Genomic DNA, 18,894 nt, shown 5'->3' on the forward strand with positions numbered 1-18,894 from the left:
CGCTTAGCAAATCGCAGGCCTTGCATAAGGGCTCAAACTACCAAACCCACAATGCTGTGCGGGCATCGAGGTCCCGCTCTCCTGCTTGGCTGTCCAAGGCAGTGCCGGTGCGCGTTCCTGGGAAATCGTGTGTATTGAAACCCTTCGTGTTGTTCTCTTTGAAGGCGGCAAGTTAAGCTCCTTCTTTCCCCAACCCTGCCTGTCTTCTAGGTTGGAGAATGGTAGGATTGAAACAAGGCGCCCTTCGTGGCCTCCCTTGCCCTCGCCTAACGTGAGGACCCTTGATCTCTGGCCCAAGATGGCAGCGCCCATAGCACCGCTCTTGGTGCTACCCTGAGGTGAACTAAGACCGAGAGCCCCGCATCATGTCGAAGCTGAGCCGCGCCACTCGGGCCCTCAAGAAGCCCGAGGCCAGCGGCGTGATCCGGACCATCGTGCGGGCAGGCCAGGCCATGCCCGGGCCCCCGCTCGGCCCCATCCTGGGTCAGGTGCAGCAGCGGCGGCAGCCCGGCGTGGGAGGCGGGAGGGCGCGAGCTAGTACGCGGGCTCTGCCACCGGGAGGCCTCGGCTCGAAGCCCACCTCTCCCCCGGCAGGCGCTGTGCCCTGTCAGCTGGCAGCTCTCCGGCCCCCGCCTCCTCTGCCTGGCGCCGCGGGCCTTGGGGGACCAGGTGGGCGGTGCACACGAGCCATCCCGCCCGGACTGGACCTGCGGGCCGGACCTGGGAGGAGGGAAGGTGGGAGCCCGCGGTAGGGAGGGCGAGGTGACCCTGACTGTCGCGCTTCCCACGCAGCGGGGCGTTTCTATCAACCAGTTCTGCAAGGAGTTCAACGAGAGGACGAAGGACATTATAGAAGGCATTCCTCTGCCCACGAAGATTTTTGTGAAGGTGCGGAGAGCGGACTCGTCCCTGGTTTCCTTCTCATCACCGCCTCCTCCCCCCCGCCCCCCACGTTCTTCAGTCACCACGGCCTGGTCACCCGGGTTGCTGCTCTGGCCCTAGCTTGGCGCGGACTCTCCCATCACTGGGCTGCAGTGTCCCCGCTCACACGGTGAAGACTACACCATACATATTTTTTTTCTTCTTTTCTCTGGTACCGGGGATTGAACCCACGGCCTCAGGCAAGCAAGTACCACTGAGCGACACCCCCCAGTCCCTTGGTCTTTTTAAATTTTGAGACAGAGTTCCCCCAAGTTGTAGAGGCCGGCCCTGAACTTGCAACCTTCCTACCTCAACCTCTCTGTTCTAGCTGGGATTACAGGGGTGCCCCACCAAGCCCAGCTTAGACCATCTTTTTTCAGAACCTGCCTGGTCCTGCCATTTTGCAGTCCTTCCCCTTGTCCCTCCATCACTAGGGCTTCCAGAGCAGAGGTTGGGCTTGAAATAGACTCGACAGGGATGTTTCTTGCAGATTTATTTTGCCCTATAGCTTTGTGGTCTGTTAGATACCGAGAGGAGGGAGGAATAGGACATTAAAAGTTCCCTGGGCCTGAGCACACAAAAAAGACATCATGTTTCTTTTTTTCTGTTAAGCCTGACAGGACATTTGAAATCAAGATTGGACAACCCACCGTTTCCTACTTCTTGAAGGCAGCTGCTGGGATTGAGAAGGGGGCCCGGCAGACTGGTGAGGGCCAGAGTGGGCACCTGAGATACTGGGGGCTCTAGAGAAGAAAGCAGTAACACCTGAAGAGCTTGTTCCTTCCTCCCAGGGAAAGAGGTGGCAGGCTTGGTGTCTTTGAAGCACATATATGAGATTGCCCGGGTCAAAGCCCAGGATGATGCCTTCGCCCTACAGGATGTACACCTGTCCTCTGTCGTCCGCTCCATCGTTGGCTCTGCCCGATCCCTGGGGATCCGCGTGGTGAAGGAGTGAGTGTCCTGGGAGGTGTGGTGTGAAGAGAGGACACAGAAAGGTCTTGATTTGGGGTCCTAGCTAAGAGGGTCCATTTAGTGAGTCAGCTTTTGACTTCAAGGACCTTAGGTTCTTGGGTCCTCATGCATCATTTGGAACATGCTTTGTGTATTAGACATAGTTCTTGACGTTAATTGAGAGTTGTGCTTGGCCCACCCTCAGGAGCTCAGAGTCCTGAGGCAGAACCATAATAGGGCATTAGGCTGCTAGATGGTCACTGCTGATAAAGGAACAATGGATGCCCAGAGAGCAGAGAGGAGGGCTCCTGTGTTGCCTGGTGTGTCAGTAAGGACTTTTGTGGGGAGGTGACATCTGAGCAGAGTCCAGGAAAAAGCACTGGGGGCATATGATCCAAGAAGTGGAAAGATCCCTATGAAAGGTAGAAGGTAAGAGAGTGAAGCAGAGTTCATTGCCTTGTGGGAATGTAGTCTTAGCAGCAGTTGGGACATGGTCAGAGGGAGGGACCAGTTTTTGTTGTCCCACATTCAGACTTGATTCTGAGGCTAACAGGGGTCCTCTCAGGGGTCTTCTGGTGACCTTAGGACTTACTTTCTGGAGGTAGGCATTGGGTGGGAGGTGTCTGGCCCAGACCACAGCAGGGACAAGAGCAGCCTCAGCTCTGGGCAGTCTCTTGCTGTCTGCGTCATGCCCCACCAAGGCTGACACTTTTCTCCCAGGAGTGGGATTGATCCTGGAACAGAGATAGACTCAGCTTATTTCAAACTTTACTTTTATGGGGAGCAGAGAAGAATAGATTGGGTCCCTGCCCTCAGAAGGACACGTTTGGGCACACAGAGCAAGGGCCAGCTAATCTGAGCTAGTGCATAGCCAAGGCCTCACAGGATGAAGAGGGCTTTAAGAAGGAGATAAAAGGATGGGGGGTACAGGAGTATGGGTGGCATTCCTGGCAGAGGAAGCAGATGAGCAGTAGTGTGGAGGCTGGGAAGTCCAGGAGAGAAAAGGGGCCAGGCCCAGCTGGGCTCTGCAATGGTGATGGGGACCCTTGTGAGCTTCCACCTATGACTGGCCACTTATCAACCATCTGTCTTTTTTCACCTGCAGCCTCAGTGTGGAAGAACTGGCAGCCTTCCAGAAGGAGCGAGCTGAATTTCTGGCTGCTCAGAAAGAGGCAGATTTGGCAGCCCAGGCAGAAGCTGCCAAGAAGTGACCCCTGCCCTCTGCACTTGAGGAGTCTGAAGGAAGCAGCTGAAAGGGAGCCAGAGGGAAGGGAGGTCACACCAACATGTGTGTTTTCCTGACTTCAAATGATGTGTGTTTTTACATATCTGGCCATATCAAGGGATCAATCCCTAATAAACATCCTTTGTTGGCACACACTGTCAGTTTCTGCCTTGGGACCCTAGGGAAGGACAAGCACTTTTTATTTAATTATTTGTTAGTAGCGCTGAGGATGGAACCCAGGGTCTTATCCGTGCTAAGCATGTTCTCTGTCACTGAGCTGTACCCCCCATCCCTGAGGAATCAACATGGACTAATGCTAGCTGCCCTGTGAGGTAGATAGGGATCTTCATGCAGCCCCATGGATGTCTATACTGGGGTTCAGCCCAGCAAAGTAACCTGCCCAGTGTCTTAGTCTTTTTTATGTTGTTACAACAAAATATGTGAGTCTGAGTACTTTATAAAGAAGAGAGGTTTATTTGGCTCATGATTTTGGTGGCTGTAAAGTCCAAACAACATGGCATTGGGGTCTAGTGAGGGCCCCCTTGGATGCAACACAACATGGCCAAGTAAGAAGGGAAACATACATGCAGAAGGGACCGAGCACATGGGCTGGCCTCACTTTATGACAACCCCTTCTCTCCTAGAGATCAGCATTGATGTATTCATGAGAGTGGAGCCCTATCACCTACTTACCTTTGGCTAAGCTCCAGCTCTTAATGCTTCTACCACTTAATCCTGCCACAGTTAATCACTCCTCCAGCTGGCGAACCTTTGGGCAATAAACCATGGCAGTCAGGTTCTGAGGTGCTGCTAGAGGCAGGAGACAAAGCCAGGCCTTCCGGTTAGAAATCCTGTGTTCATGGGGCTGGGGATGTGGCTCAGTCGGTAGCGCGCTCGCCTGGCATGCGTGGGGCACTGGGTTTGATCCTCAGGACCACATACAAATAAAATAAAGATGTGTCCACCGAAAACTAAAAAAAAAAAATCTTTCTCTCTCTCTTTAAAAAAAAAAAAAAAGAAAGAAAGAAAAAAGAAATCCTGTGTCAGGCATGGAGCTGAAGCTCAGCGGAAGGGCCCTAGCCTAGCATGTGGGGCTCTGGGTTCAGTCCTCAGGACCACTAACTAATCAATCTTGTCTTCGTTCCCGCCCCAGAGGGGAGAGGATGGGTATGGTAGTTGGGGTTCATGGATGCTAGGACTCGAGAGTGTTGCTTATTTTTGATTAGACATCTCATCTCTCAGGGAATGCTACCTCAACAGAAACAACCCTGTGGGAGATTTCAGATCACAGCCTCAGGCAGGGTTACTACATACAGTGCCCCAGTTCCTGAGGCTACTCACAACCACTCTGTTTAGCTGAATTTTGTCTATTTTTTGCAATGCTGAGTAGGAAACCCAGCATGTAAAGCCAGTGTGCTACCACTGCGCTACACCCAGCCCTCTCCCAAGCTTCTGAACTTGGTTAACATGAACTAGTGCAGGTTCCCACTGTAGACCTGCAAAAGAATCAAAGCTTCAGTAGGTACTTGCCCCAGAAATCCTTGCGAAGCCCTTGGCCCCACTTTCCCTGTTATTCAGAATGTCAAGAATTCGTGTCCTAAGAGGAATGGAGGGAGAAATTTGCACTTACTGGGCATCTGCATGTGCTGGACACATTTTACACTGAGAAAACTGGTAAGTATAGAAAAACACCTTTAAGAAAATTAAAATCTGTAATCCCACCATCCAGATACTACTACTGCCAATAACTTGATGTCATGTTTTCTAGCCTTTTTCTCTGCATTTTTGTTTATATGTAAGGTTTTTTAAAAAACAGATTGGAGGACTGGAGTTGTGGCTCAGCCTACAGAGTGCTCACCTAGCACATGTGAGGTCCTGGGTTCAATCCTTGGCACCACATAAAAATAAATAAAGTGAAGGTATTGTGTCCTGTGAGGGCTCTCTCTCATCCAGCGAGGAGGTCCATGGAACAGGCTAGAGGAGAGTGTGGCTGTGGAATCACTAATCAAGACCTCCGGAGACCAAGCAGGAAGCAGGTCTGATTTTATTGCGCAGTTACCACGTATATTTACTCAGGCAGTAGCTAAGCAGATTACAGGCAGCCACCAATGCAATGTCTGTTAACTGCCCTTGCAGCGACCAATGGAGGAGTGGGCCATGGAGCAAGCACAGGGACTGCAACCCATGGCCTCACACCCAGGGCTGTGCCTAAGGGGTAAGTGGTCTGCCGCTCATGCACTAAGCACAAGGGGAGTGGCCTGCCACTCAGACGCCCTTAACATATGCCATGTATAAAGTACTCCATGCACTTGTCCCCACTGTGTCCAATACAACTAAAAAATATTTAAAACAGATTGGAAGCTAGGGTCATAGCTCAGTGGTAGAGTGCTTACCTAGCATACCTGAGGCCCTGGGTTCCATCCACAGCATTACAAAAAGCAACCAAAAAAGGGGCCCATAGTCACAGTCAGCTGTAGTCAACTTTTTTTTGTACCAGAGATTGAACCCAGGGCACTTAACCACTAGCCACATCCCCAGCCCATTTTATTTTTTGAGACAGGGTTTCACTAAGTTGCTGAGGCTGGCTTTGAATTTGCGATCCTCCTGCCTCAGCCTCCCAAGCTGCTGAGATTACAGGCGTGTATCACTGTGCCCATCTTATAGTCTACTTTTTTTAAAAAAATATTTTTAAGTTGTAGATGGATACAATACCTTTATCTATTTATCTTTATGTGGTGCTGAGGATGGAACCCAGGACCTCACACATGTTAGATGAGCACTCTACTGCTGAGCCACAACCCCAGCCCTGTCGTCTACTTTTAACTTAGCAATTATTTAGAACATGTCTCATTACTGATTATCTTTCTCAGACTTTGTCACTGGGAATTGAACTCAAAGGTACTCTACTAATGAGCTACATCCCCAGGTTATTTTATTTATTTATATATATATATATATATATATATATATATATAAAATCTATTTAGTTGTAGATGGACACAGTATCTTTTTAAAATTTACTTATTTTTGTGTGGTGTTGAAAATCAAATCCCTGCCTCACATGTGCTAAGCAAGCACTCTACCACTGAGCTACAACCCTAACACCTCCCCCCCGCCCAGTTGTTTTTTTTGAGACAGAGTCTTGCTGTTTCCTAGGCTGGACTTGAATTTGTGATCCTCTCATCTCAGACTCCCACGTTGCTGGGATTATAGGAGTGAGCCACCAGGACCAGCCTGCTTTTTTTTTCCTATGTTGCCCAGATTGGCCTTGAACACTTGGGTTTAAGTAACCCTCCCTCCAGTTTCAGCCTTCTGAGTGTGAGGACTATAGGCACGCTCCACCATGCTCTGTCACTGAAACAATTTCAGTGAAGGCTTGTATCCTTTTTTCTTCTTTTTTTAAAAAAACTTATTTTTTAGGTGTAGATGGACACAACACAATGCCTTTACTTTTATGTGGTGCTGAGGCTCGAACCTGGGCCCCACCAGTGCTAGGTGAGCGCTCCACCGCTGAGCCACAATCGCAGCCCCGTTGTACCCTGTCTTCTTGGTGACCATAATTTATTTAACTAAGTCTTCAACTGTTGGGTATTTTATTGATTGCATTTTCAAAAAATTACAAACTACTTATAATGAATATTTGTTTATTAGTACTGGGAAATTGAACCCAGGGGTGCTTAACCACCGAGCCACATTCCCCAGCCCTTTTTAAATTTTATTTAGACAGGGTCTCACTAAGTTGCTTAGGGTCTCCTTAAGTTGCTGAGACTGGCTTTGAATTCATGATCCTCCTGCCTCAGCCTCCAGAGCGCTGTGATTGCAGGCATGTACCACTATGCCCTGCTCTAATGAATGTTATTTGTCTAACAGTTTTTGAGCTTGCATGTTCAGAGCCACCAGTACTGAGGACATAGTCGTCAATGTGACGGACACAGGTCTTGCCTTCAGAGATGGAAGTTTAACAACAATTATTCCCATACATACAAAAGTAATAGTTAACAACCGTGGAAATTGCAACAAAGGAGCAGGAGGTTTGGCGGGACTCCTCCTGAACGTGGAGCGACAGTTCTCCTCTCCTCTGATCACTTCTGCTCGCTGTGATCCAGGCACTGACTTGCTTTCTATTCTTTAAACAGGTCAAATCCGTTCTTGTTTAATGCCCTTCCTCCCACTTTCCTTTGATTGGCACCTTCTTCCTCTTTCTTGTCTTCCGGGTCTCGGTTCAATGTCACCTCACTCCCATTTGAACTGGTTACTCTACCACGGAACTCGGGTTCTTTCCTTCCCCACCCGCTGCACTCTCCTTTTAGACATTTTACTTTTCGCTGTGTTTTCCCACAACCTGGGTATGAGCTCTATGATTGTGTCTGTCTTCGGTTTCCTAGCTCCTGGCACACACGGGTGTCACATGAGAAAATGAGAGGGCAGAGCTATTACTTGAGCTCAGTCTTCATGACCCCAAACTTGAGCCTTCTCTTATTCATTCTGCTCCCAGGACAGCAGTTACCCCCAGGGTCAGATATGGTTTCTTTAGCCTCTCTAGGAGTGCCATTGGGCAAGTCCTTTCCTGGCCCTCAGCCTCAGTTTACCCATCTGTTCTAAGACGGAATTGATGCTCTGACACTGGTTCCAGTCAACAAGGAACAGCAGCAGGTGCTTCTTCCAGCAGGTGGCGCCATTGGCTCTCCTCATCCTTTTCCTGTTCTGGCCCAGGTGGGCTGGATCTCTTGATGTGAACGTGGAGTCTTCTCCTCAGAACAGAGTCTCTACCATCACCAAATGCCAGGGTGGTGTTTCTTTTTTTCATACACAAAAAATTTTCATTTCTTAGTATTTTATTTCAAAAACGTTTTGTTTGAGAATAGATTTAGACTTACAGAGAAGTTGTGACAATAGCAGAGTTCTCCCCCACACTCCACACCCAGATTCCCCTATTATTAACATCTGATATGGTACACTTGTCACAGTGATGAGCCAATACTGACACATTTTTATAAGAATTCCAGACTTGGGGCTGGGGTTCTAGCTCAGTAGTGGAGCGCTTGCCTAGCAAGTGTGAGGCACTGGGTTTGATCCTCAGTACTACATAAAAAAGTAAATAAATAAAATAAAGGTATTGTGTCCATCTACAACTTAAAAAAATTCCAGACTATATTCAGACTTCCTTGCTAACTCGCATACTTTCTTTGCCTCAGTATACCATGTTACATTCCCTCATTATGTTTTCTTAGGTTCCTCTAGGCTTTGATAACTCCTCCAACTTTCCTTGTTTTTAATGACCAGGTCAGTTTTCAGATGTAACACCAATGTGTCTTGGGCTCATGGTCACTTAAGATTCCAAGCTAAAAGTTATAGCTCTTTGTTCTCTGGGAACTTAGGAACAATATTTCTCTAGCAGAAATTGGCACTTTTAACTCAAACCCTTGGAGAGATCTTCAGAAATTGTCTTCTCAGAATACTTTCCTGTGTGCCTGCTATGGGCTGGCCCTGTGCTTGGTGCTAGGGATAGAGCAGAGTTAAGAAAGGATCCTCTCTGGGCTGACAATACAGTTCTTTCGTCCAAGATGGAGAACAGATGTACAAGGAAGGTAGAGGGCAAGACTCCACCCTCCTGTTATACCCAAGGACCCATCCAAGGAGGGAAAGGGGTGACAGGTCCCTAGGACCTAAGGGATCCTCTGAAGAACCTGGCCCCAGAGCCAGAGGCTTTGGAATGAGAGGAAGGTTAGGGGATTTCTCATGGATGTCTTCCCAGCTCCTGAAATCCTGCCCCTGTGTGGAGCTTAGAGTCACATTTCTTTCCTTGAGAAAGAGGCTTCTGTAGGTCTTCAGGTTGCCATTGTCTTCTGGTTTAACTCAACAACTAAGTTTTTTCTGTGTTTATCTGCTTCAAGAGAGATCCCATCCAGTCCTAAGAGTATCTTTGGGAGACAAGAATCTTTCATCACCTCACTTCACCTGTGAAGAAACTGGGGTTTGGGACCCACTTAGCAAATAATGGGTGTAGCTGAGATTTGAATCCAGGTCTTTCTGTCTCCTAATTTTCATTTGACCCTCATCAGCTATACCCTGTGGCTTTTGAGCCTTCAAGCATGTTTGAAACTTCCTTCTCTTGATCCATTGAGTTCTGCTCCCCTCTGCTTACAGACCTAGAAGGGACAAAAGGAAGGGGTTTCTTATCCTGCGCTTGGAGGAGAGGCCCCTGCTCAGGCCCAAGTCACCCCTTCTTGGGAAACCTGGGATGGGATAATTTGAAACAGTGGTTCTCTGGCTTTGGAAGCAGAGAAAATAAACCCAGGGCTGGGATGAGGGTGATGTGGGTATGTTGCCCACCTTCACCTCTCAGCAACTGTGGGGGCAAATTGCCTTTAGCCTATGAGCCTCAGTTTCTTTTCAGTGAAAAGAAGACCTATTGCTGTGACTGAGGGATGTAAAGGTGTTTGTCGGACAAAAGCCCTATGAAAGGATAACAGAGGTGGTTGTCGTTTCCAGTGTCTCACAAGGATGTCACTTTGCACACAAGCCCAGGCGAAGAAAGAACTCGTGTTCAAAAGTGTCAAAACCACGTTTAGGACCAAGGCCAGGCTGAATCCCCAGGTTATCCCAGGCCCTTTGTTGGCTCCCTCTCTGTGAACACTAGGCTTGGAGCAGGTAGGAGAACCCAATATCCTCTAGGATGGGACACCAAGCACCTCAAGGGCAGGGAGTAGCATGTGCTTCATCCAATGCTCCAGCTCCTGGCACTACAGGTGCCACAGGATACATGCAGATTAGAGGGCCATGGGAGTATGCGCATGGAGAAATGCAGGGCCCAAGCAGGTCCAGAGTTTATATCCTGACCCCAGGTTTCCCCAGCCCCCCACTTTCTCACTCCCCATCCTTCCTTTTTCACAGCAGTCATGACACTGGAATTACCAAAAAGGCAAACTGGACTTTATTATAAAGTTGGCTACAAAGTCACCACAGCACCACGAGGTGGCCGTCTGGGCAGGCCCAGGCAGTCTGGCGGCCGGGTGATCCCGCACCAGGTACACGCGTTCGTGCAAGCACACGTGTGTCGGCAGGTCTGCCTTCCTCCATCGGAAAGGAACGTAGCGTCTCTTCGCACCCCCCACCCCAGGCGCGGGGCGCAAAAGTCACAGGAAGGGCCGCCAGGGCGGCGGAGTCCATCGGAATTGAAATCCCGTTACTGGTGTGTAGAGAATTCTACGTGGGTGTCAAGAGCCCCTCAGGGCACAGGCTGGCCCAGGTGGGCCCTGCCTTTCCCCCACGAAGGCCCAGGGGTGGCTTGGCCCCTAGGAGTGGAGAACTGGCCCAGGCCCATGGGGCAGCGCGGGGGGGAAGTGAGACTCCCCCATTCTCCGCTTGAAATCGCATTCAAGGAAACTCACTACGAGTGAATACAGATTGAAATGGAAACTGGGATCGCTCGAAGTCTCTTGAGTTTAAAAAGAAGCTCCCCTCCCTTGCCCTCCCACCACCCCCCCAAATCTCTCAGGGCCTGGGAAATCAGATATATCCCCCTCTGGCCCCCAGAATCCCCCCAACAGTCCCGGGGGGGTGGAGAGCGGCTCCACGTCTTGATGACAATATGCCATACTTGACGACGTTAAGTCACAGACTTATTCAAAACGTTGGTTCCCCTCCACTTCCATCTGTAGAGAGAGAGAGGGAGGGAGGGAGAGAGTCAGTCAGGCCTATTAGAAAAGAGCATCCTAGGGTTGAGGGTGTGGCACAGATAGGATGGGTGTCAAATATGTTGGCTCAATGACCGGATCATCTAAGCTCAGCAGACAAGAGGAAATTTGTCCAGATGGCGTGAAACTATGGTTGTAGTTTCGGAAATGATGGGGCCATAGCAGGGAACTAACCGTGATAGAGCCAGGGGCTCAGCCTCATCCTCTTTCTTTCCTCAATTTCTACAAACTGTTGTTCGGCACCCCCTTTAGGGGATAGAACTCAATCAACAGAACTCGAATCAATTTTCAGCCATGTTTATGTGGCCTAAGGACAGTTTCTTTACTCTGGGACATTGATTGTCTTCACTTGTAAAATGGGGTGGCGTCTCCAAGTTAGGAAGCATACACCTTCCCAAAGGATTCTACAGCCATCAATCCCCAGCCCCTGCCTGCCACGACATTTACCCTCACTGCTACCTTTAGCAAAATTAATAGAGAGGGGAACAGATTCCCCCAAGCCTACCCTGAATCTCATTGGAAGGACAAGGACATATTCTTGATATTTTGGGCTGCACTCACCTTCATGGAAGCTGTCTTGAGCTTGGCTCTGGAGTTGATGCAACTCATCAGTAAACCCATCGTAGGGGAATGCTGAGACACCTGTCTCAAAGGCGGTTTCATAGGTGGCCAGGTCCTCCAGGAAGCTGTGGTCTTCTGGGGACAGGTTGTTGCAAGGCGATGGGGCCCCTCCTGGGCCCTCTGCCTCAGGATCCCCTGAATCCCAATCCCCATTGGGGTCTGGAGTAGAGAGATCCATGAAGATGTCTTCCACGGGCGTCTCTTCCAGGAATATGTTATCAGGGTCAGCCAGAAAGTCCAGCTCCTGGCATTTCCAGGGTTTCAGGTCCAGGCTGAGCACAGGGGGGCCAGCCCCCGACAGGGACAGGTTGGAGTCCAGGGGCTCCAGTCCTCCAAGTGGCTCCAATCCCCCAGTGCCAGCCTCAGCTGAGAAGGGCCTGTCCATGCCCTGAGCCAACTGGCTGATCTGCTGGATGAGACGGTCAATCTCATTTTGCTCCTTCTCAGAGTAGTGGAAGAAACTCTGCTTGACTGGAGAGGCCTCCGGTGTGAGCAGGCCTTCAGGCACCAGGGGGACGTCCACAGACAGGGGGCCCCGGAGCTGAGCCAGGGCCAGGAGTGTGCAGTCCCCATTACCAGGGCTGCTAGGACTTGGGGGCAACTTCTCATAGAGAAAACTGCATCCCTCCTGGGCGAAGTAAGTCTTGGTGGGATTGGGACTCAGTTGCTCTGGGAAAGTTTGGCTGGGGCTGTTCAGGGGTGCTTGGAATGCTGTGCTGGGAGGAGTCAGCTGCTCATGGGCAGGGCTGCTCAGAGGTTCCGGGAAGGTGGCAGTGCTGGGAAGCAGCTGGTCTGGGAAGGTAGAGGTGCAGGGAGTCAGTTGGTCTTCATAGCTTCTGGCTGAGGTTTCGGTCAACTGGCCTGGGAGTGGGCTGGTTAGTGGATCTGGGAAGGTTGCGCTGCTGGGCGTCAACTGATCAGAGAAGGTTGCAGTGCTTGGAGTCAGCTGTTCTTGGAGTGAGCTGGATGGGGCAGGCAGATGGGTCTGGAAGGGCTCATGGAGGCTGAAGAGGAAGGCACAGCCTCCTGGCTGGTGGGGTGTGTAGGGTGGGGTACACACAAGATCCTTGCTCAGTTCTGCATGGAGAGAAGGCTCAGGCCCAGAAGGGAATGGCAGGTAACTAAAATCCAGCTCTTTAGGTGGTCGGGGAAGCTCTTCTGATGCTGAGACAACACCTAGTCCAGGAGTGTTTGGGAAACCAGTGCTTCTGGGAGCCCCCAGGGGTGGGGTAAAGAGTGGGTTAGAACACTGCTCCTGGGAGAGGATGTTCTCAGGAAATGAGGGCAGCATAGTCGGGGCGCCCAAGACATAAGCTGCCTGGGTGTCTTCAGAGTTCAGCTGCTGGCGGAGGCTCCAGGCTTCCGAGTCACTGGAGAAGAGAAGAGGCAGCCATAAGGGTTTGGTGTCCATTCCCAGAGCCGTTCTCTGATTTGCATCTCTTGCATACAGACCTTGGCTGCCCCCCAGGGCCCTGTCTTTGCAGCTCACCTGATTGGGTAGTTATTGGCAGTAATAGGGCCTTCTGGACCTTCTGAGTATAACAGGCAGTAAATCCACGCCCAGCCTCCAGACTTGGCCTGTAGTCTCACGACCATCTCTGCCTGAATATCTCCACTCTCAGCCACTGGGGAGAAAGAAGAGATGCAGGGTTAGGATACCCACCAAGTGACACCACCTAAACTTCCACCTTGCTCATTTCTCCACTGAATTGAGGGAGCCCAACAACTTCTTTTCTGACTACCCTAACCTGCACCTCTCACTCCCCACCTTGACCTTGACACTCAGAGTTCCCCAGCTTGGTTCTATTCTCGCCTTGACCCTTCACCCTGAGGTTTACTCTGGTACCTCCCCAACATCAGCCCTGACCATAGTCCATTATTGGTCTGGTCTCCTATGCCCTTTCCCAGCTCCCTGTCTTGTCCCCAGCCTCTCTGGACACTCACATAGGCGGTAATGTTGAGCAGAAGCATGGGCCAGGTCCTCAGGGTGCAGCAGTCCATACCATGATTTACAGAGCAGTTCAGTGCGCTCAAAGCCCAGGTAGATTAGGACACTGGGAAAGTGGAAAGGGTGAGTTCAACTTTGTGTTTTCCTTGCTTGGAACACATGCATCTCACTCCCTCCCAGGTTCTCTGCCCACTAAATCCCATCTTCCCTGCCCCTGACTCCAGAATCTAGGGTCCCATCATCTCTGGTCTGCCTTCCTCCTGAGGTTTGAGAACTCTGGGCTTACCTCTCAGATATGTCCAGTAGGGCAAGGTCTTTAGCATGCCGGCTCTGGAACATGGCCAGGAAGAGTGAGGCAGGGCCAGGGCCAGGGCCGGGGCCAGGGCCAGGGCGGGGTCTTGGCTCCAGTGGGGCACAGAAGGCAGTGAACACAGGATTTCCTGCCCAGTAGGCCCCAGGTGGGTGAGCATGAAATCGACCTCGAATAAGCACCAGTTTGTTGCCTGCGCTCTGGCGCCGAAGAGATTTGGAGGTGTTGAAGTGGCAACGGAAGAGACGATCTAGATGGGTAAGGAAAAAAAAATATTAAGAGTGTGGGTGGCTGAGAAAGATGGTCAATGGGGTGGAACAGGGAAGCAGAGGGAGACTGGACTGAAGGAAGAAGGCAGTTCTTACCAGTGTCCAGAGCAGAGGGCAGGGTGAGTTGTTGACGCACAGTGAGGTGGTCAGCTGGGTCAATGATGTCGTAGATACTGTCACCCTGGGCAACCAAGTCCACCTGAAGGAAAGAAAGATGACCATTAGTGAAGACAGCAAGAGAAAATCTTTGGCCCATAGCATCTTCCAGTGCAGGATCCCTCCCTCTCCAATAACTCTCAGTTTCTTAGGAGTAGAAAGCTCATTGTACATAATTCACACCCCAGTCTGAGCTGAAGACACTCTCAGTACTCACCATCGAGTGTCCCAGATGCTCGCTCACACTCTCAGACAGGTACAGCAACTTCCCCTCAGCTGTAAAAACAAGCAGAAATCCAGGCAGTGCTGCTACGATGTCTTCAAGCTCTTGAGCTGAGAGAAGCCCTGTGGGGCCAGCCAGAGGAGTGCCTGTGGGATGAGAAGACATGGTGAGTCAAGATAAGATTGGCAGGCAAAGCAGAAGTGAGGAAGGCTCGGGGAGTTTCAGAGAAGCCAGAGGAATTTCTCATAGACCTTCCTCTGCAAACACCTGTTGACCCGCTGTCCGCAGCTTTTGGCCAGCGGACCTGTTGCTGGAACTCCCCAGCCAGCGAGCCCTCACACTTCTGAGCGGGCCCCGAGCCTCATCGGCCCTGGATGTCAGCACCGTGGACAGAGCTCCCAAGTGGACTTGGGTTCAGCACCGCAGACAGCGCCTCAATGCAGTCGTTGCGGTCAGCACCGCGGACAGCGCCCCAGAGCCATCAGTAGAGCCCTTCAGGGTGGCAAACTGCAGCTGCCCTTCCTCTAGGCTTGTCCCTGCAACTTCCCAGGCTTCCCTCACCGGATTCCTGGGGTGCTCTGAGCTGGTGGGGAGTACAGCCATTCTGTCCTGGCTCTTTTCCTTCCCTAAATTTGGTTCTAGTAACACCATTCAGGCTCTCTAACCCTCATCCCAAACTAAAGTGAGGTCTGGACGACAGAGCTCAGGAAGAAAAGTAGGAAGTCCCGAGTCCTCCGAGTCCCCCCGAGTCCCTTCTCTCCTGAGCTCGCCAACATGCTGCCTTGGACATGCAGCAGTCCCAGCGAGTTCCCTCAGATCCACTGTCCCCGGTGCCCGCCAGTTTGGGTCTCCGTAGCTAGCCCCAGATTGCTCACCTCCAGCGAAGAAGACACCCTTGCGAGTGTAGATGCAGGCAAGACTCATAATGTGCAGGTAGGACAGCCGGACCTTGTCCGCTTCGGCCAGCGGTAGCAGCTCCTTGAGATTCCGGATCTCGGCGTTGATCTGGTCGCGGCGCGCCTTGGAGGCGCCCTTGGTGGAGCGGTACATGACTGCCGGCTGTGGAGCTCCAGCTCCGGCGCTCCGAACACCTGCGTTCCTGTCCCGACGCACCGGCGGCTTCCTCCTCCTTGCTTCCCAGTCTCTCGCTCCGGCTCTCGCTCTCTCTCTCCTCTCCTGGGCTCCGCTCGGCTGCGCTGCCCCCCTCGCCTGCCTCGTTCCGCCTTATATAGCTCCTGCCAGGCGTGGGGGGCTCGTTTTAGAGACGGGGGGGGCGGGAAAGCGGGAGGCTGGGCTAAGCAAGCTGCAGCGGGAGCCGCTAACTGGGGAGGGGGGGCGCTCCTCCTCCCTCCCCGGCTTCCAACGTCATCCCATGACGTTGAACAAGAGCGGGAGGGGGGCCGGGAGAAGGGGGAGAAGACAGGCTGCGGAGGGGGCCGCGGCTGGCGGGAGCTGAGCAGAGCCTGGCGCTGCCTTAGAAAAGCCTGAAACGGGGGTGTGGGGACTCAGGTTTCCCAGTGTGTTGGGGGAAGGGACAGGGCACAGGACAGGGCGGTCTCAAGACCCCTGCAAGAGAGCGTGGAGGGCAAGAAGGGGCTGATACCGACAGCGAGTTTTAAGGAGATAAGGGAAGGGGGAGGAACCGGGTCATTGGCAAATCCCCCTCCTCATTTGCCAGGCAAAGGTCAAGATCATATAAGTGGGAGGGCACGGACTTTCCCTGGCCTTTGGGGGATAGGTCACACCTGGGATTCCTTCCTCGGGTCTATTCAGTCTGGGATTCCCTTGTCCATTTTCAAAGAACTAATATACTAATATTCCCTTCCCCTTCCCAAGCCTCCACCTTGGTGATTTATCAGGGGTAGTTACATGGGGGTCTAAGTCCCTAGGATGGGATGGAAAGGTGGGGGTTCTGTGGGAAAGGCGTCAGTGGAGTCCGGCCTTGGTCCTAGGAATACCAACGAGACTAGGAATACCAACGCTGTAGTCTGCAATGAATCTTCGTTTCTCTGTCGATTAATTAACCTTAGTCGCTGACGGGGGGAAACTGAGGCAGGGACCCAGGGCACAGTGCGGTCTTCACCCAGGGGCCTCCCCAACCCCCCGCCGCATTGCCGGTCCCCAAAGCGAGCGGTTACCCCGCCCTCGGGGAGCCTCGATCGCTCCCGCGGGCCGGGGGCGGGGGCGGGGCCGGGGGAATCCCAGCTCCATATTAGGACAGGAATCCTCTGCCGCAGCCGCCGCGGCGGGCGGGGCCTGGCGGCCTCTGCGCAGCTCCGCGAGCTCCCCCCCCCCCTGCTTCGGCAGGGAAGAGGGGGAGGCTGCGGGGAAGTGAGGGGGCCGCACTGGTTCCTCCGCGACTGCAGCACCTACCAGGGACCCTTAAACTCGGCCGGGCTCTCCTCCACGCCTCCCTGCAACCCTCTCCCCAGTTTCAGCTCTAAGATTCCTTGCTGTCTCTCCGTCTTCAACTCTCCGCCCCCCCACACCCTCAGTTTTAAAAATCTTATTGCATGCTAGGTAGCCTGTCCTGGGTTTATGCGCCCCCTAGCCCCCTAAGGTTCCCCTTCTGTTCCATCACGTCTGTCTTTTTTTCGTTGTCAGGTCGTGTCCACATCGTGTGGCCTTTCTTTCCCTACTATCTTCTTTCTCCATTCACCACACATGACTGCTGTCCACAGGGGAAATAGGTTGCCTCTTATCCCAGGATCCCATAAAGGGAACAGGGAGTGGTCTAGAAGATATTTTTATCTGAAAAGTTATTTGGGGGAGAAGGGGGTATACTGGAAATGAAACCACATAAAAATTGAGGGAGAGGGGTTGGCCTGATTGTAGAGAGTCACACAGGAAGGGTGAATATGAACTTTGACACCAAGAAGAAATGTTTGGGGTCAAGAAACTCCCAGTCCTCATCGAAATGGGTGGTAGCAAGATGGGCAGCATGGGAGGAAGAAGAGGCAACTGAGGATGTCATAGAAGAGGGATCTGTGCCTGTGGAGACCCGGTCCTGATGGTCTTGTGCTATTTGGGCAGAGATTGGGCCATCACACAAACCATCCTAGGGTCAGTGGCACAATTGAGGTGGGGGAATGGTGTGCATGAGTCTGTCTCCAACTCTGTGGACCTGAATGATGGAGAGGTGGTCCCTTCAGGATGTATGTCTCGGTTGCATTTTTCATCTCTAACTACCAATGTCCCCACTCACCCCTCACTCCAGCTTCTGTTCCCCTTATCTTTGGACTCCCTTTCCATATGAAAACCCAGGGCGGGCCTCCTGTTTTCTTCACCTACTGTTGTTTTAGGTCCTGGCTGGGAGACATTCGTGGCGCCCTCCGTAACAAGAGGGGTCTGTCTATTGACTGGGTCCAGCTAGTCTGCAGCAGTTGGAGGAGCAGATTCACAAGGAAAGAACGTTGCCCTGGCCGCTGTCCACGGTGCTGAAAGCATTGCCACACGAGTCAGATTAGGGCCACCTGGAACAGCGAAGCAGGGCTCGCGTCCACACAGGCTCAGGGTGAAGCCCCCTTTAGCTGACCCCTTTTTCTATGAGAATAAATGGGTGGGGGTCTCTAAGGGCCAAGATTCCTGGGCTCTGGGAGTTGAGTAAGCAAGGGAGGAGAATTGGGCTCGAGGGAAGAGTCCTTGGATTTTTCCAGGAGAATGGACTGGAGAGAAAGCGCTTTAGAAAGCAAGAAGGGTCTAGAAAGGGACACGGGAGGGGGCGGAGGAGGGCTCATCCTAGTTCGCCCACTCAGATTCAAGTTGAGAAGCTCTAGATGTCTCCGCTCCCTAGGCCAGCTCCCACTCCTCTTGCCTCCCACCTCCGTGAAACTATTTTTAACTGTGCAGAACCAAAAATAGCTTGGCAGCAGCTTCAGGCCGTGGGAGAGGAGCTATTTATATCACCAGTGACGGTTCAGAAATAGCAAGCAGGAGGAGGGGGGCGGCTGGCACGCTAGAGAGCTCCTGGCCGCTGCTAAAAATACTGTCAGTGTGAGTCATCCTGGCCTGGCTGAGTCACCCACTCTTCCCCCAATAGGCAGGCAGCAGCAGCAGCAGCAGAACAGACTAAGAACTGGGAGCCTGTGAGGGGGCATCACAGCCCATGGGCTATTGGAAAGTGGGCAGGGGAGTGAATTGGGAGAGGGGCTTCGGGTGCATATGTAGAAAGAATGGGGGAGGGGGAGCGGGAGCCTCCTAGCCAAACCTACTGGATGAGCACCAGCAACCCCAGTTATGCACTATTACTGGAGGATGCTTGGGCAATTTAAGAGAGGGAGTGTGTGTGTGTGTGTGTGTGTGTGTGAGAGAGAGAGAGAGAGAGAGAGAGAGAGAGAGAGAGAGAATGAGAATGAATGTTTGCTCACTAGATTGAGACTGTACATCCCTGTGTGTCTGCATCTGAACATGTCTGTCCAAACATGTCTGTAGGTCTGTATCTATGTGTATGCATGTGTCTTTGTAGCTGTGTGTCTATCTCTGTGCATTTGTGTATTTTCCTATGCTTTCATTGATGTGCATCTTTTCAAAAACTCTCCACCTTCCTATATTGCTTGTAGTTCTATGTTTGTGC

At 51.9% G+C, this 18,894-nt stretch overlaps 2 protein-coding genes across 3 annotated transcripts; one reads left to right on the top strand and one right to left on the bottom strand.

Moving 5' to 3' along the window:
* The first annotated feature begins 208 nt into the window (after positions 1-208).
* Positions 209-3,248, top strand: Mrpl11 (mitochondrial ribosomal protein L11). Its single transcript, XM_046444594.2, has 5 exons — positions 209-488; positions 793-888; positions 1,534-1,627; positions 1,713-1,872; positions 2,978-3,248. The coding sequence occupies exons 1-5, from the start codon at positions 366-368 to the stop codon at positions 3,081-3,083; spliced, it is 579 nt and encodes a 192-aa protein (XP_046300550.1). The 5' UTR covers positions 209-365; the 3' UTR covers positions 3,084-3,248.
* A 7,368-nt stretch (positions 3,249-10,616) lies between these two features.
* Positions 10,617-15,509, bottom strand: Npas4 (neuronal PAS domain protein 4). Of its 2 annotated transcripts, XM_046444653.2 has the most exons (8): positions 15,197-15,509; positions 14,316-14,467; positions 14,039-14,141; positions 13,650-13,923; positions 13,360-13,469; positions 12,905-13,040; positions 11,356-12,785; positions 10,617-10,752 (listed from the first exon to the last, which is right to left on the bottom strand). In XM_046444653.2, the coding sequence occupies exons 1-8, from the start codon at positions 15,369-15,371 to the stop codon at positions 10,724-10,726; spliced, it is 2,409 nt and encodes an 802-aa protein (XP_046300609.1). In that variant the 5' UTR covers positions 15,372-15,509; the 3' UTR covers positions 10,617-10,723. The 2 variants fall into 2 exon arrangements, with proteins under 2 accessions (XP_046300609.1, XP_046300610.1); XM_046444654.2 differs by lacking the exons at positions 13,360-13,469; positions 14,039-14,141; positions 14,316-14,467; positions 15,197-15,509 and having other exon boundaries at positions 13,650-13,833.
* Positions 15,510-18,894: the final 3,385 nt, after the last annotated feature.

Source organism: Marmota monax, unplaced genomic scaffold (assembly GCF_021218885.2).
Source record: "Marmota monax isolate L192 unplaced genomic scaffold, Marmota_monax_Labrador192_F-V1.1 WCK01_AAM20220418_F8-fsc00038, whole genome shotgun sequence".
In the NCBI taxonomy this organism is placed as follows: Eukaryota; Metazoa; Chordata; class Mammalia; order Rodentia; family Sciuridae; genus Marmota; species Marmota monax.